This window comes from Fukomys damarensis, unplaced genomic scaffold (genome assembly GCF_012274545.1).
Source record: "Fukomys damarensis isolate Sample0158 unplaced genomic scaffold, DMR_v1.0_HiC HiC_scaffold_38, whole genome shotgun sequence".
In the NCBI taxonomy this organism is placed as follows: domain Eukaryota; kingdom Metazoa; phylum Chordata; class Mammalia; order Rodentia; family Bathyergidae; genus Fukomys; species Fukomys damarensis.
This window is the reverse complement of record NW_022900950.1, coordinates 44,229,095-44,242,103: the sequence shown is the minus strand read 5'-3', so window position 1 is coordinate 44,242,103 and position 13,009 is coordinate 44,229,095. Positions and strand designations below refer to the sequence as shown.

Sequence of the window (13,009 nt, the reverse complement as noted above, 5' to 3'; positions counted from 1 at the left end):
CAGAAATGAGCCCTTAAGTCCTGCGTTGGTAGCAGCTGCATCTGCTGTTGCAGCTTCCCTCCCTCGTGACAAGCAGATGACCAAGTCAGAGCTGCTGGAACGGCTGAAGCAGCATGAGCAGGACTCAGTGTCCCAGAAAGAGAAAGAGAAACCTAAAATCAGGTCAGTGACTCCTGTGATGTCAGAAGTGTAGTACTTGGGTTCATGCTTGTATAGCTCAGACAGGCTGTTTTCATGTGTCTAGTGAATAACACACAAAACATCTATGTTATATATAAAATATTACACAAATAGAAGTTTAGTAATTATTTAAAAAGCAAATATGTGCTAATAAAAATAAAATTTTAAAATAAAAATGCTTATATTAAGAAAGTCTTAAGTGAGATTGTAGTTTTTTAAAATAACGGATGGTTAAATTTTTCTTTTAGGAAGTCAAAATTTCTCCTGAAACAGGGAAATACACTAATGTTATTTACATGAGTAAATAAATAATAAAAGTTTCTCTGAGAATTAATTTTTTTCTTGGTTAAATCATATGCTGGTTTCTGCATAGCATAATAATCTTCAGATATGTTTCCTTCCCTTTTTCTTAAGTTAGAGCCAAACTTTCTATTTATCCCTTTCATCCTGTTCCTTTTTGCCAAGTTATACTACTGTTTGCCCCAAGCTAGTAAGTGGTGGTACTGCTTCATTTTGGAAAGTGATTTAAATCAGGTGTTCTTAATGAACATGTGTACCAGAATTATATCAGGAAGTTAAAAGAAAAATACAAGATCTGGACTCTGAGACAACTCGTTCTGCTTGTATTGTATTTGAACAAATACAACACATAAATACAGGTAGGTTTTTATTTTAATTTAGTCATTGCTATTATAGACATAGATACAGTATTTTCCTATCAACCTCTGACCTATTAGTAGTTTTAATTTTATTTATTTATTTACTTGGTACTGGGGATCGAACTCAGGACCTTGCACTTGCAAGGCAGGTGTGGTGCCACTGAACTAAATCCCTGGCCCTGTTAATCGCTTTTATATAGGTGACACCTTTATGTTTTAAATGAGGATTTCTGCAAAACTTTGTGGGTTTTTTTTTGTTTGTTTGTTTTGTTGTTTTGTTTTGCTTTGTTTTGTTTTGTTTTTGAGGCAAGATCTCACTATGTAGTCCAGGCTGGCCTAGAACTCATGGTGATCCTCCTTACTTTGCCTCTTAAGTGCTGAGATTACAGGTGTGCATCACTGCACCCGGATCTTGTTATATAGTTGTTTTGTTTTGGGGATTGAACTCAGGACCTTGTGCTTGCAAGGCAGGCAAGATGCCACTGATATAAATCTCTGGCCCACTATATAGATTTTAGGGTGGCCTTGAACTCGCTAGATAGCCCAGCTGGCCTCAAACCTGTAGCAGTCCTCCTGCCTCAGCCTTCCAAATTGCAGAACATCTTTAAAAGATTGAAATTGACACAAGTCTTAACCAAGTGTGCACACCTGTAATCCCAGTACTTGGGAGGCTGAGGCAAGAGGATAGAAAGTTGGAGACCAGCATAGACTTCATATCCCCCACTATCTCAAATCCCGTCTCAACACCTGCCCTCAAAACTAAGTATAAATCCTAAGGGTCTGTGGTTGTGAATGTTAATATAGGGCATACTTTTTATTTAAATGTAGCTTTATGCTATATTAGAGCATAAAAGTGGAATAATTAAATGCTATGTCTTCTGTTTAAGAAAAGTTTACTATTGTATAGCTGAGATTTCTAATTTATTGAACCTTTTTATTATTTCAGTTTCAGTGCCATTATATCAGATATGAAAGTTGCCAGATCTGCTAAAACTAGAGCGTCAAGACCAGAGCATCAGATTCAGTTTGATGAAGGATTTAACAGTTCTCTTGGACAGGATGTAATATCTGATCTTAAAAAAAGGTATTCAGGTTTTGCTGTCTATTGGTTTTTGTTTCTGTGGTTTATTTTTAAAATAACTGTAGATTACTTCATTCCTTGTACATGTTATTGCTAGTAGGTATTGAGTTGTGGATGCTTTTACATGTGTCTTCTTACTCTGTAGATGTGTCCTAGAAAGGGAAAGATGTTCTGGGTTTAGTGGGTTTAGTATATTTTTCTACACCATAAATAAAACAGACCCTGCCTCACATCTACCCCTACCAAACAGGAGGGCTCTGATTTAGAATGAGTGGAGCTGACTCAATTCTGAACAAGGGAATGTTTTACAAGGAGCATTATTTTTCATTCTGCACATGTTTCTATATACTTTACGTCTCTATCTGCACTGAGTATTTCTATACGCTTTATATCTCTATCTGGTCTTCCATCAAACATCAAAAAAGGAAGAAAGAGAGCTGGGGATTTAGCTCAGTGGCACCAAGCCTGCCTCACAAGTGCAAAGTCCTGAATTCAGTAACTGGTTCCTGGGGTGGGGGGAGAAAAATCCATATACAATTGAAAATTATTCTGTATTTACATAAAATTTCTGTTCTTTCTCTTCTTTAAACCCAGAAAGTGACCATTGGAGAAAAGAAACTAGCCTGTCTGGCATGCTCTGACAAAAACTAAGTTGGCTTTAATAGGATGACTTGGCATTAATAGTAGGATGTGCTCACAGTTGGAATGTTTTCAACGTGTTGTGTATTCCTTGAATGTTGTTTTAAGTAGAATCTCAGGAACTTGACTTTACCTCCTTCCTGATATTAAATTATTGATTTGTACAGGTAGATTGCAAAAGGTAGTCAGCATTTAACACAGGAAGTTCAACAGGTTAACAATGACTTTGGATGACTATTTGAATTACTAAGTGATTTAGTATCTGCAATATATCAAATAAAATAGAACAGGCGGGGCATGGTGGCACACGCCTGTAATCCCAGCACTCGGGAGGCTGAGGCAGGAAGATTGCTGTGAGTTTGAGACCAGCCTGGGCTACATAGTGAGTTCCAGGTCAGTCTCAACTACATAGTGAGACCCTGTCTCAAAAAACAAGCTAACAAACAAACAAAGAAATAGAACATGTAGTTGGAATTTTACTAGAAAGTTTAACTGAATCAGTCTTCTTTCTATGGTTCCATGAAATTGCTTCTGAATAGTATATTGTAATTAGATGCTTAGCTGCAATTAAAAATTAGAAAGAAGCAAGGGAAAAGCTTTAAAAAAAATAGGAAAGAGGTTTCTGTGCATACAGTATATTAAAAAGCCAATAAAGGAGAAAACGAAGTGGTGAGGAAAAGGCAAGTTGTTTACCCTGCTATGATGTGGGCAGGATTTGAGGTAGCCTGAGAAAACCCAGGCCTGGATTGATTCTTTCCTTTAGAGGTGAGTCAGGGAGCTCTGGCTTCAGAGTCACACTGACCTTGGCACTGCCACGGACTTCTGTGACTGGGGCAACTTTCTTTCAATCTTTCATATGGTGACTGGGGCCACCATCAATCAGTCTTCCCATCTCTAAAATGCTGAAAGTATTTCTTGAAGAATAGAAGTGTGTCAACTATCTAATGTATAGTCTGTGCTCAGCAAATGTTCCTGCCTTTCCTTTTCAATATTTTCCTCTTAAATTTCCATACTTTACCAAGGCATCCCTTCTTTACTATGAGTTACTTTTACATCTCATCCTGTTTAACTGACATGAGGGGATCTTGGGTAAGGAAAGAACATGAGGCCTTGAGGATAGTTCTGGAGCATAAAGGCTTTTGTTTTACAGATACCCAACATGAGGACAACTTAGCAGAGCCTGAGATAATTTCATCAAATTTAAGAATACTGTTTACACTTTTCCCAGTTAATTTCATTAAAAAAGTAATTTGATCCAGAAAAGAAAAAATAGTTTAAAGCTAATTTAAAAATTAATCTTCCAGTTTTAAAACTGCTTTTTAATCTGTTGGTATATGTAAGTATATAAATTGAGTAAGTATATAAATTGATGTGTAAAGCAGTTGAATAAGTCACTTATTAACTGACATTAATTTCAACAATTAAAAATTATGTGAAGAAAGTTAATCATTATTTTTATACTGCAGAATGGTTGCTTTATAAAAGGATATTTTATATCAGTGCAGTTTTTTATAACCTTGTAATTAAAATCATAGTGTTTTTTCCATTAAAGACTAATGTTGACTTTAACAGCTTCTATTTAATCATTCTTTAGCATTTTACAGCATTACTCCTAAAATTTTATATGAGGTCAAATTAAAATTATAACAAATTAAGCTAACTGTTTCAATTGGATATTTTGAAAATAAGCTGCTTTAACTGGCTTGTTATATTGTGAAGCAGAAATTTTAAGTGCTGTTGTCAGTCCTAAAAACAGCAATTTACTGAATATTTAGTGTGGGTCCATGGAATTACTTTTAATTTCTACCTGGATTATTTCATGTAAAAGGGTTTTTTATCATAAATATTTTTTGTAGACAGTATATAATCTTACTAAAATGTGTTTTATTCATTTTTAGTGTTAAGAAAGATTTATTCAAAGGGAAGAGACTTAATATTTTTGATATGGAGCAATTTTCTGAAGAAGCACCTCAAACAGGTTTGTTAAGAAAATAACACTATATCTCAAGTGGAGAAACATTCTGTCTTTCAAAGATGTCCTCAGTGTTTTGAGTGCATGATAGTTGGGTATACTGATGTTCTGTCTTGTCATTGGCTTGGATCCTGCTTATGCATGTAGTTGTTAATATTGCTAGCCTTAGTCAGGTTCTTCCCCTTAAAATGTCACATTTCTTGAGACTTTGAGAGGTCAATCTTATTAGCGGAATAATCCAGAGGGATAGACCACTACTAAATTGGGTTAGATCATTAATAATCACCTACCATGTTCAGGAAAATTCTTTGTTCTTACACAAAAAGCTATGGTTCCTGCTTTAGGCAACTTCATAGGTAGAATAGGAGGCTGCTTTTGTAGAAGTAACTTACTGGAGTTATATAGTGAATATTCAGGAAATATGAAAAACACTCCAAACATATTTAGCAAAATTTTAGTGTTTTTTCTTAATCCATTATTAGTCTTTATTCTTTTTTGTTTTGTTTTGTTTCATTTTTTGAGACAGGGTCTCACTATGTATTTCAGGCTGTCCTTGAACTTGAGGCAATCCTGCCTCAGTCTCCCAAATGCTTGGATTACAGGTTTGTGTCTCCATCCCTGGGCACAATCCCAGAGTAGTCTTTTTTCTTGTTTTCTATTCTTTCCCTCTCTTTAAGCAAGATGTCAAATCCTTCAAATTCTGTTGTAAGTCTCATCAAGAGAGATGAGTACTGTATCTTCTTTCTGAACATTTAATTTGTTTTCCTGATAGATGAAGAAAATCAACACAAGTGGTTTCCAGCTTATAAACAGTGCACATTTGTTAAGAATGGAGATTAACTTTTGAATCTTGGTAGAAATAATGTTGCACGTGAAAGTTCCCCTAGAGCAGCCTGTCAGGCTCAGTCTTATAACCACCAATTAATATAAATATCTGATTTCCCCACTATTCAATACATTCCTTGATATTAGGGAATAGGTCTCATTTATTTTTGTGTACCCTATAGCACCTACCCAAGAGACTTACAAATAATAGCAATTAGTTACCTTAGATCGTAAATCTTTTTTCAACAAACTGAGGCAAAAAATATGTATCCATAAAGGAAAGGTGTTAATTCAATTCAATCTGTTTTGTTCATTTGAACTGAAAGCCATGCTGAAAGAACAACAGCCTTCTTGAATGGTGAAAGCTGCATTCGGTTGGGTACAGTGAAAAGGAAATATGCAACACGTGGGCCTGGAGAGGACCCTCCCCCACCTCCACGCTCCCAGGTGAATCTGTTAAGCTTGCTTCAAAGAGGAACTTGTTAGGGCAGCTGCTATTGTCCACCTAATAAGCAGCCAGGAGAGACATTTTGATTCTGGAATGAACCATCTTACTTTTAAATTGTAACTCTTTCTCCTAAAACTGAAACAAACTAGCATACAGACACTGAAGTTTCAGTATTTTATAAAACCAGTATAGAAACTGGGCATGATTGTCTAGAAGAATCACAAGTTTGGGTCATACCTGGTCAACTAACTGAGACCATGTCTCAAAAAGAAAGAAAGAACTTCTGGGAAAATGGTGGAGTGGTGAGCAGAGAGAAAAAGCTTCTCCAAGATTTGGTGTCCTTATATTGGAATATAGCAGCAAGAGGAGGAAGAAGAGGAGGAAGAAAGTGGATCCCAGGACCCAGAAAGGATCTGAGGTGAGAAATGAAGTGTACATGGAGAGTGAAGAGAGAGACTTTTAACAAAGAGGAGGAAGATACCATGCAGCACTCTCTCCCAGAGCCTGGATTCTCCAAAAGGTAATGTTGGGCCCAAACTGCAGAGGCACAGTGACTACTAATGACCCCAGAGGCCTCCATGGAAAAACACACCAGTGGAACAGAGCCGTGGATGAACCAGACTGCAGCAGCTAGTGAGTTAACCAGGTTCAGACCTCACCCAGGAGAGGGTGATTGGCTGGTAGCCATCCTGGACAGGACTCTACTAAGCTCGGAACTCAGAAGAGCTGCAGGCTGACTCCATTTAGTGGCTTCTGGTGCCTCAGTGCAGGTGCTAAGTTCAAGTCAACAGGTCAGCAAGCAGAGTTCAAGTCAGCAAGAGACACATACACTGTTGTAGGCTGAAAGAATCTGGTTCCACCATCATAGACAGAAACCAGCCTGAACGTCAGAGGAACTAAAGGGGCAGGCTGGCTGGGATTATTATCCACTATCCCACTGTGAACTTGCAGCTTGCTTGCTGGGATTAATCAGTTTGGCTCTGGACTCTGTTTGCCCACACTGCCTAACATGACAGCAGAGATACGCCTTGAAGTGGACATTTTGGGTTTTTAAAAAAATCTTTTCTCTCTTTTTTTTTTTCCTTCCTTCCTTTCTGTTTTTCCTTCTTTCTAGTTCTTGTTTAGTTTAGTTTTTTTTAAGCAGTTTCTAGTTTTTGTTGTTCTTTTCTCTTTTTTTCCCCTTTTCTCTTTCCTGTCATCTCTTCACCAGTTTCCTAAAGTTTGTCCTCCAGCCTTGCTTCTGATCTCTTCCTCTTCTTTTATTTATATTTTTTAAACCCCCTAACCTCTTTTAAATCTTCTCCCCTAAGGGTAAAAAAGCCATATTAAGGGCTACAATTTGTCATTTCCTAGGCTGTATTTGATGCTGTTATTATTGTTGATTATAATACTTTAGCCAAGGACCCAAAAAGCTACACCTAGAAGACGCATCTGAGAAGTAGCCATTTCCTAAGGATTCTGGATACTGGCAATAAAACTACTCTCCATAAGCAGTTTACATGCATCAACGCAGGGATCAAACTTAAACAAAAATAGGAAACGAGAAGACAGAACAAGATGTAACCCCCACAGACTTTTGGGTTACCAAAGGCAAACTCAGGGGACAGTGAAGTGGACCACCCACCAGGACTCTCTGAAGTTGTAACAGAAGTAACAAAGCAGATGAATGAGGCTCTAGAAAACAATAAAGCAGAAATAATTTCCCAGATAATTACAGAGAAGGTAACCAGAATGAAAGATACAGATAAGAAAGTATAGGAGCTCAGGAATGTGATGGAAACCATGAACACCCAGCATTGGAAAGAAACAGATTCAAACACATCCAGGAGATTAAAAACTCCATTGAAAGTATATGCAGCAGAATGAGCCAATTTGAGAACAGAATATCAGATAAAGAATGTAGGATTGCAGTTAGTAATTATGAAAAAAGAGATTTATTAAAAATAGCAACAGACCATGAGAAATTGATCCAGCAGCTGCTAAATGATGCAAAGAAGAATAAAGTAAGATTGATTGGAATCAATGAAAAATCAGGAGATAATGCAAGTTACAAAAAACCTGTTCTCAGAAGCAATGGCAGAAAACTTCCCAAACAAGGAGAAAGAATTTGACATACAGATAAGTGAAACATATAGGACTCCAATTAGTCATAATTTTAAAAAAATCTTCCCCAAGGCCTGTAATAGTCAAGATTCCAGAAATTCAACGAATGGATAGAATATTAAAGGCTGTTAGAGAAAAGAAACAAATCACTTTGAAGCAGAGTTCTCAACCCAAACACTTAAGTCAGAGAGAGCTTGGAGTGAAGTATTTCAAGCCCTAAAGGAAAACAACCGCCAACCCAGATCAATGTACCCTGCAAAACTATCCTTCAAAATTGATGGAGAAATAAAATACTTCCATAACAAAGAACACCTGAAGAAATTCATGATCACTAAACCAGAACTCCAGTGTTCTGAAGGATATTCTAGAAAGAGACAATAAGGATAACTCCATGAACCCCAAAAGAATGAATCCACAAGAGAAGGCAAGAAAATAAATAGAAAAGCCAAGTGCAGGCAAATAACATGACAGAGCCAAGACAATACATACCACGTATAACCATCAATGCTAGTGGTCTCAGTTCACCAATCAAAAGAAATAGGCAGGGGCCAGGGATTGAGCTTAGTGGTTCTGCTGCCTGACTTGCAAGCGCAAGTTCCGAGTCAATCCCTGGTACCAGAAAAGAAAAACAGGCAGAATGGATCAAGAAGCAAGATCCATCTGCCTCACAAGTGCAAGGTCCCAAGTTCGATCCCTGGTACCAAATAGAAGAAACAAGATCCATTGCTGGCGTGGTAGTGCACGCCTGTAATCCCAGCATTCAGGAGCCTGAGGCAGGAGGATCACTGTGAGTTCAAAACCAGCCTGGGCTACATAGTGAGTTCCAGGTCAGTCTCAACTACATAGTGAGACCCTGTCTCAAAAAACCAAAAAAAAAAGGAAATAAAAAGGATGGAATATATGTCAGTATGAACATCCTGGGTTGAATCCCAATCACACACCCTGCAAAAAGAAGTATCTGGTTAGGTGTTGCATACCTGTAATCTCTGCATTTGGAAGGCTGAGACAGGAGCATTATAAATTCTAAGCCAGCCTGAGCTACATAGGGTTACTAGTGAGGCTTTGTTTCCAGAACAAACAAAAAACAGTGTAAGACAATTATGCTCTGAATATGTTGAAGAAAATACACAAATTTATATAATAATTTAAAATTTGTATCATAATGATGGTACTGTTTTAATAAGGTATACTTGAATAGTCTAAAGAATATCCTTTATTCCTAATTAAATAGAAGAATAACAAGGGCCGGGGATTTAGCTCAGTGGCTCTGCTGCCTACCTAGCAAGCACAAGGACCTGAGTTTGATCCCCAGTACCAAAAAGAAAAAAAAGAATAACAATATGGAAACTTACATTTAGCAATTGTGTACTCTTATTTTCATACTACCTGAAATATAATTAAACTGCCATTCAGTGACTAACTGAATAGATGTATTATTTTGTCCCATGATTCCCTACTAAATTCTTACCAGTACTGCAAAGGATAAAAATCAAAGGCCCTAGTGATTACTTTAGAGTAATCTGGAATCCTACTATTTGTTGGTTGTTTTGTTTTTTGAGGCAGGGTCTCACTATGTAGATAAGACTGCAGACTGGCCTTGAACTCACTGTAGCCCAGGGTAACCTCAAAGCCTCAAATTCACAATGATCTTCCTACTTCAGCCTACAAGTGCTGAGATTATAGGTTTGTGCCACCACGCCTAGGTCTAGAATCCTACTTTTAACAGATTTGGTGTTAAGTAAAACTAGATTCTTACTCAGATCCTGCCACATTAACCTTTCTGAGGTATTTCCTTTCCCACCTATGATATGAGGGCTAGTACATGAATCTCAAGGGCTAAATAGATAATCTTAAAAAAAAAATGTGTCAGGCACAGTGCCTGGAACAAGTAGATGTTTAACAACAAATGGTTACAACTATTATCAAGTATGATCATAACATGATAGAAAAGGTATAAGTCAGTCAGTGTTCACTGAATGAATAAAAAACAGTCAAGCTAATTGTTATCTTACTGTTGTTAAAACTAAATATGGTTAATTATCTACCATTGTGGCTAGACATGTTGATGCACATAAAGGCTCATAAAAATAATCAGAAAACGCAAAATAAGGCTTGCCTCGATAGAACAAATGAACTATTTGTTGGGATGTTTAGTAACCTTGGCAAACAAAAGTAAAGAGGCTGTAGAAAAATCATTTGTGATCCATATCTTTGACTCAGACATTCTGTTCTTGGGAATTTATTCTAACAAAATAATTACAGATATGCACAGAAATATAATTAGTGTAGTTATAAGAAAGGATATCCATCACTGCAGTGCCTGTCTTCAAGCAACCCATTGATTTGCTTTCTGTTAATATTTATTAGGTTGCATCTCTTAGAATTTTATGTGAATGAAATCACAACACACAGCATGTACTCTTTTGTGTCTGGCTTCTTTCATTCAGCATAATGATTTAAGATTTATCCATGCTGTAGCACGTATCAGTAATTGTCATTGAGTAATATATAATTGTGTGAGTGTCACATTTTTTTATCCATTTATCTGTTAACAGACATTTGGGTTATTTCTCAAATTAACACAGACTTGGCTGTTACAAATAAAGCTTGTATGAACTTTTATGTACAAGTCTTTGTATGGACATGTGTTGTTTTCTCTTGGACAGATGCCCAGAGGTGAGATGGCTATGATGAATGATAGATGTGTTCTTAGCTTCTTCAGAAACTCAAACATTTTCCAAAGTTTCTGGACCATTTTTTACATTCCCATGAACACAAGTGAGAATATGGCTCTAGAATCTAGAGAGATGACTTAAATTTAAAAAGTAACTAAATGATTAAAGCGTATAATATGATGGTGATGTTAAGCCAACATATTACCCTACAGTGAAGTTCTGAAGAATGAGTTTATGTACTCCCAAAAATTTTTTCAGCACAGAGTAAATGCCCAGTATCACTTATTGTTTTTGTCATTATTATCCTGCTAAATTAGCTTGTTTAGTCTTTAGTAGTAGTAAGTGACTACTTTTCTCTCCACAGTACTGCGGATTGAATCTAAGGCTCACACATGCTTGGCAAAACCCTTTTTATTGTTATTTTGAGACCTGTCTAAATTGCCCAGGCTTGCCTTGATCCTGTGATCCACCTGCATCAGCCTGAGTAGATGACATCACAGGCATGTGCCACTGCTTATTAGTGACCTATCTGACAGATTTTAAACAGTCTGGCCAGGTGTAGCTGCGCACGCCTGTAATCCCAGCACTCTGGGAGTCTGACACAGGAGAACACAAGTTCAGGACCAGCCTAGGCAATTTAATGACTTAGAGAAACCCTGTTTCAAAATACAAAAGGCGGCTGGGGATGTAGCTCAGTTTGAAAACCTGAGGTTCAATCCACGGCACTACAAAAATAAAAACAAACAGATTTGGCTTTAGAGATCAGAGTCACATATAAAAAAGCTCATATTTATTTATAAAAGCACCCTTAAATACAAATTTCTTTTTTCCCTTTCTAGTAGAGAGGGTAGTAATTGCTTGTCGTTGTAGTAATACAAAAATTAAAATTTGCTGCTTTAACATATCAAGTCATGATGGTTTACATATTTATATTTGAAATCAGATTTCTATAACTTGTATACAGAATTCTTTGTGGGCTTATATATTGTGAAATTTTTATTCAAGATTCAGATGTGGAATTATGCTTAACAGTAAAGTCTGAAATGAGACCATTTACTTTGTTTAAAGTGCTACACTGTGCAAGTTTGGAAATGTGCATTAATAATTTACTGTATAAGCCAGGCATTAGTGGCACGCACCTGTAATCCCAGCACTTGCAAGGCTGAGACAGGAGGATCATCATGAGTTCAAGGCCAACCTGGTCTACATAGTAAGTTCAAGGCCAGCCTGAACTACATAGTGAGATCCTATCTCAACCCCCCTAAATTACCATATCTAATATCTTGAGTTTGATTATACCTCCTAAGTTTTTACACTGAAGGTAAACTAGCTTTAATTAAAATTTAAGATTTTCTGTTTTTTTGAGGAATAAGCTGTTGGGCTATATCTGTATAAATATGCCTTTTATTTTCTGGATGCACAATGAAAGTTAATTGTATTCTCATTGCATTGTATTTGATTGCAGAAGTTAAAGCACAGTTTACAAATAAAATATTAAAACTTACCATTATGTTCGTTCTAGTCTTAACACATAATTTTTATTGCACTTTTGGCTCTTTAAGGAGTGATCTTTCATTTTCTACTGTTTGACTATCATTATGCTTATTTAAAATGTTTTTTGATACAGAGGCACCACCTTCTCTTTGGGATATGGAATTTGCAAAGCAGTTAGCCACAGTAAATACACAGCCTTATCAGAATGGGTTTGAAGAAATGATCCAGTGGACAAAAGAAGGGAAACTGTGGGAATTCCCAATTAACAATGAATCAGGTAAGTGTTCATTTCAGAGGCTTACAACGTTCATTGATTAGAGATTATTCTTGAAAGATGATCGGTTTTAGGGTCTAGATATTGGCCAGGCTTGAGCCAATATTGCCCATGCCTATAAGGCAGGAGGATCTCATGAGTTTGAGACCATAATGAGTTTGAGGGCAACCTGAGCTACATAACAACACCTTGTCTTAAGAAATAAAAAAGAGTCTAGATATTTATGTGAATCTCAAAACACTATAAACTACCGGATGTGGTGGCACACAACTGTAATCTCAGCACTCTGGAGGCTGAGGCAGGAAGATCACCGCCAAGTTCCAGGCCAGCCTAGGCTACATAGTGAGTTTACAGCCAACCTGGAGTACATAGTGAGACCCTATATGAAAGACAACGCAAACCAAAAACCACTATAAACATCTTCATCCTGTCCTAGAAGAAATATGACAGTTTTTTAAGAGTGTTAGAAATGTATTTAATTCCAGATAGTTGATAAGGAAAGTAAATAAATTATATGGCAAAAATGCCTTGTGAATTTCTGTGATTTAAAAGGTTGAGAACTACAAAAGGTGGCAGTGTTCTAATTCTAATTGCTGAACAGAACATTCTTTGGTGTCTCTTCTTTTTTTTTTTTTTTTTTTTTTTTTTTTTTTTTTTTT

The 13,009-nt window shown here is 36.7% G+C and overlaps 1 protein-coding gene across 2 annotated transcripts in view; it reads left to right on the top strand.

Moving 5' to 3' along the window:
• Mrps31 (mitochondrial ribosomal protein S31) overlaps positions 1-13,009 on the top strand; it is a 29,646-nt gene that overhangs the window by 9,099 nt on the left and 7,538 nt on the right. For both annotated transcript variants that reach the window (XM_033760002.1, XM_010639168.2), the window contains 4 exons: positions 4-162; positions 1,786-1,923; positions 4,458-4,537; positions 12,210-12,353. In XM_033760002.1, the coding sequence (XP_033615893.1) occupies positions 4-162; positions 1,786-1,923; positions 4,458-4,537; positions 12,210-12,353 (521 nt within the window). The remainder of the gene's footprint in view (positions 1-3; positions 163-1,785; positions 1,924-4,457; positions 4,538-12,209; positions 12,354-13,009) is intronic.